This window comes from Penaeus japonicus, unplaced genomic scaffold, assembly GCF_977035675.1.
Source record: "Penaeus japonicus unplaced genomic scaffold, GWHDUDI00000001_assembly GWHDUDI00000028, whole genome shotgun sequence".
In the NCBI taxonomy this organism is placed as follows: Eukaryota; Metazoa; Arthropoda; class Malacostraca; order Decapoda; family Penaeidae; genus Penaeus; species Penaeus japonicus.
The window spans coordinates 26060434-26065433 of record NW_028234430.1 but is presented as its reverse complement, the minus strand read 5'-3'; the positions used below and the strand labels follow the sequence as shown (position 1 = coordinate 26065433).

General features: G+C 44.9%; 1 protein-coding gene across 1 annotated transcript in view; it reads left to right on the top strand.

Annotated features, from left to right (window-relative positions):
* LOC122243495 (uncharacterized) overlaps window positions 1-4754 on the top strand; it is a 19885-nt gene extending 15131 nt beyond the window's left edge. Inside the window, exon 6 of the mRNA XM_086553750.1 lies at window positions 4684-4754. Within this exon, the coding sequence (XP_086409876.1) occupies window positions 4684-4754 (71 nt within the window). The remainder of the gene's footprint in view (window positions 1-4683) is intronic.
* The last annotated feature ends 246 nt before the right edge of the window (window positions 4755-5000 follow it).

Genomic DNA, 5000 nt, shown 5'->3' with positions numbered 1-5000 from the left:
CCTCCCTTCTTTCCTCCACTCCCCTTCCCCCTTCCTCCCCCTCTTCCTTTCTCATCCTCTCTTTCCCCCTCTCCCCCTACTCCCCCTCCCTTCTTTCGGCTTCTCCCCCTCTCTCCTCCTCCTTCCTCCCCCCTAGTCACCCTCTCTTTCCCCCTCTCCCCCTACTCACCCACCTTACTTCTCCCCCACTCCTCCTTCCTCCCCCCGCCCCCTCTTCCTATCTTACCCTCTCTTTCCCCCTCTCCCCCTACTCACCCTCCCTACTTCTCCCCCACTCCCCTTCTCCCACTCCTCCTTCCTCCCCCCGCCCCCTCCTTCTCCCTTTTATTTCAAAGAAGAATGGCGACGTATTGATTATGGACACACACACTCCTTTTGGATACACACTGTACCCTTTTCATGGTAAATGTTCATAGTTGCAAATCAGTGAACATGTGCGTTTGTATGTGTGCATAACGTGTTGCATTGTGTGGATATGAATATTTGTATATGTGTGTGAGTCTGTGTTTATGCATGTGTTTGATTATGTGTGTGTGTGTGTGTGTGTGGATATTTTGTGTTTGTATGTAAATGTGTATACATGTGTTTGTATTGCATATATGTGTACTGGTGTTTGTGGAAGTAGGTAAATGTGTATACATTTGTTTGTCTTGCACATGTGTGTATTGTTTGTGCGTGTGTATGGCTAAGCATATACTTGTATGCTTGTAAGTACATTGAGTGGGAATAGAGATTTGTGAACACCAATGTGTATACGTGAGTCTTTATGTATATATGCGTGTCATCATGCGAATGAATATATGTATACATCCATGTATATATGCAAGTATTTATGTGTATATGCGTATTATTATGAATATATGGATGAGTACATGAATGTGTCTGCTGTAAAAGCAAATTTGTATGTCTCTGTGTGAGCAAAATACTCAGGTATGTATCCATCAATTATGTGCATCTTTATGCTTATATGCATAAGTGCCTGTACATATTTTATTAGTGTACACATAAGTATAAATGAAAGCATGTTTTTCGTTAGCGTTGCATGTGTGGACCTGCCTACACATTAGATCTTTTAAACGAGCGTGTGTGCTTGTGTGGGCTTGGTTGCATGTCTTTGGTGGCTCCAGTTGATGTGTTCTCATGATACAAAGCCAACAAAGAAGCGAATCGTTTATACTTAAAAAAAAAAGAGACAGAAAAAAAAACTTTTTTCCAGAGAATAACTGATGGTTATTTTTTCTCTTGTCAAACACACTTGCAGAGGTAGTTTGTTTAACCTTCCTTACACACACAAACAGGCACTAACACGCCCCCCTCCCACACACACACACATTCACACACACACACACAGACACACACACACACACAGAGAGAGAGAGAGAGAGAGAGAGAGAGAGAGAGAGAGAGAGAGAGAGAGAGAGAGAGAGAGAGAGAGAGAGAGAGAGAGAGAGAGAGAAAGAGAGAAAGAGAGAAAGAGAGAAAGAGAGAAAGAGAGAAAGAGAGAGAGAGAGAGAGAGATTATACTCCTTCTAATTCGACTAAAACCTAGCGGCACCCATGCGAACATGCACACACACACACAACAGCACATTCTCCCAACCCCTTTCGACATTACCCCTCCCTTACCCCCCCACCTCCCCTCTACCATCCCCAAACAATTTCTTCATACCCCCCCCCCCTCTCTCTCACGTCCCTCTTCCCTCTCCTGATAATTTTTCCATACCCCTTCCTTCGCGCTTCCCGAAACAACTTCTTAGTACCCTTTCCTCTCCTTTCTTCACACACTTAGGTTCCGCAATTCCCTTTCTTCGGCAAGTGCTTTAGGCCGCCCACTCTATCAACAGCTTTTCCACAACTTCCTTCTCTCCTCTCTCCCTTCCCTTCTCTTCTCTTCTTCTTCCCATTCTGCTTTTCTTCTCTCTCCCTCCCCACCCTCCTCTTTCCCTTCCCTTCCCTTTTCTTTTCTCTATCCTCTCATTCTGCCTCTCTTCTCTCCATCCTCTCATTCTGTCTCTCTTCTCTTCCCCTCCCCACCCCCCTCTCTCCCTTCCCTTACCTCTCTCCCCATAACCGCCTTCCCTTCCCCCTACTTTTCCCTCCCTCACCCCCTCCCTTCACCCCTCACCGCCTTCTCTCTCCCCCCCACACACTTTTCTCTCCCTCTCCCCCTCCCCATAACTGCTCTCTCTCCCCTGATTTTCTCTCCCTCACCTCTCTCCCCTTCCCCTCCCCCCCTCCCCATACCCACTACCCTCCCCCCTCCCCGCTCCCCATACCCACTCCCCTCCTCCCTATATTTTCATTCCCTCTCTTCCTCCCCTTATCCCTCACCCCTACCCCCCTCACCCTAAACCGCCCCCCCCCTCTCCCTCCTATTCTCTCCCTAGCCACTGGCATAACACAAGGTCCCAGAGTTAGAAATACACTTGGGATTCTCTCGTCTGTTCTTCCCATACAACTCTTAATCGTGGGATTAGTGGTGACATGGATAGTGGTGAGGGTGATGATGGTGAAGGGGAATGGATGGAGGAGAATGGTGGTGGTGGTGGTGTTTGTGATGGTGAAGAGGATGGTGATAGTGAAGGGGAATGGATGGAGGAGAATAGTGGTGGTGGTGGTGTTTGTGGTGGTGAAGAGGGTGGTGATAGTGAAGGGGAATGGATGGAGGAGAATGGTGGTGGTGGTGGTGTTTGTGATGGTGAAGAGGGTGGTGATAGTGAAGGGGAATGGATGGAGGAGAATGGTGGTGGTGGTGGTGTTTGTGGTGGTGAAGAGGGTAGTGATAGTGAAGGGGAATGGATGGAGGAGAATGGTGGTGGTGGTGGTGTTTGTGATTGTGATGGTGAAGAGGGTGTGATAGTGAAGGGGAAAAGGTTGGATGGAGGAGAATGGTGGTGGTAAGAGAAAGAATGAAAGGGAGGAAAGGAAAGAATGGTCGAGAAGAATGGAAGGAGAGGGTGGGGTGTGGTGGTGTTTTGGTGTTTTTTGTTGTTTGTTGTTTTTTTTGTGGGATGGTTGTGTTTTTTTGTGATGGTTGTGATGAATGAGGGGCGAGGTGTTGAAGAGGCGGGTGGTGGTGTTTGTGATGGTGAAGAGGGTGGTGATAGTGAAGGGGAATGGATGGAGGAGAATGGTGGTGGTGGTGGTGTTTGTGGTGGTGAAGAGGGTAGTGATAGTGAAGGGGAATGGATGGAGGAGAATGGTGGTGGTGGTGGTGTTTGTGATGGTGAAGAGGGTGGTGATAGTAGTGAGGAATATTGTGGTTGTGGTAAGGAGGATGGAGATGTTAGTGAGGAAGATGGTGATACTTGGGAGAAGTATAGTGATGAACAATATGGTGCTGATGTCGATGAGAAAAGTGTGATGATGGTTGTATTAGTAATGATATTCATAGTAGTGTGATGGTGAGGAGAATGGACTGACAGAGATAATGATGGTGGTGATTAATTTTGATAAGGATCTAATTAATCGCGAAAGGTGGTGCTTGGATAATCATTGTGGTGATTGTTAAAGTGACATGTGTGGCGCTGACGAATATGGTGATGCGCCTTTATGCATCATCACAATTGTACGAATAAAGTCGATGATAACGGTGATAGCAAGAGATAGATAGATAAATAGAGAGAGAGAGAGAGAGAAAGAGAGAGAGAGAGAGAGAGAGAGAGAGAGAGAGAGAGAGAGAGAGAGAGAGAGAGAGAGAGAGAGAGAGAGAGAGAGAGAGAGAGAGAGAGAGAGAGAGAGAGAGAGAGAGAGAGAGAGAGAGGGGGGGGGGATAGTAAAAAAAATAAAGAAATGAAGACAGAACAAAAAGAGTGAAACAAATGAAGCGAGGATGTCAGTCCGTCTGCCATTTCCGTCATTTCCTCATGTCGACTTGTCAGAATCTTCGAGAAAATGAACTTAGCCTGAAGTGAATCGTGACTGATTCAGCGTGCATCCATGATTAATAATTTAAAACCGATGATATCACAATTGTTCCAGTTTTTCGTTACGTCCTACATCTTCTTTTGTTGTTTTATTTTCTTGTTTATTTATCTTCATTTTCTCTGTCTCTCGTCTGTTTGCTTGTGTGTCTGATTCTTTCCTTATTAGACCTTTTATTCATGAATGAGTGGCTGTGTGTTTGTTTAATCTTTTTTTTCTTTCTCTGCTCTCTATTTCTTTTATCTGCCTATCTGCCTTCGAGTCTCTATTTTCCTCTTGCTCGTCCAAGCGCATAAATCCTGACTGTCATTCCTCGCCTGGGAAAACGAGAGGAATAGATAAAAAAAAACGACCTTTCCTACCGGTCCATATCTTGTCAATCCTTGATTCATCTTTTTTTCTATCTCAAAAGATACCCAATGTATTGATATATCTTCTCACAGACAAGTAAATGACCTGACAATCCTCTCTCCTCGTTTGTGGTGCGATCCGATCCTATATCTACTCTTATTTCAGATCCAGAGACGATGGAAAGGTTATTTAAGAGGATTTCCGATTGTCTTTTGTTTCCCGGGCGATGATCAATGGCGTCGATCCTTCTAGATGATGACTCCTGTAGTAACTCATTCTCTCTCGTCTTGTGACTTTAAAAAAGGACTTTAGGGAGGCATTTTAGAGTGGCCGACGTGGAGTCTGGTATTTAATTAAAGTCATACTTCAACCGGGAGAGTATCATTTGATAGATAATGTTCCCTCCAGGGCCAGAAGTTCGAACAAATCATCCTCAAGTGTTCCTGAGTGCTTTATACTTTGCCAACACAGCTTATTAACTTCTTACGCTATCTATATTCTACGTCTTCAGACTAGAAGATGTCATAGGGATTTTTTTTTTACATTAAATGGATCATTTCGTCTACGCTTGAGACGTGTGTACAAATTTTCATATCTATTACGTATGTTAAATATTCACTTCATTTGCATAAAACTATTAGACGCTGATGAGGGTACCTGTATTTTTTCGGGCGTGTTTGCGTGGGTTAAATCCCTAAGGACTCCTAGTTTGAGGGGAATTGTAG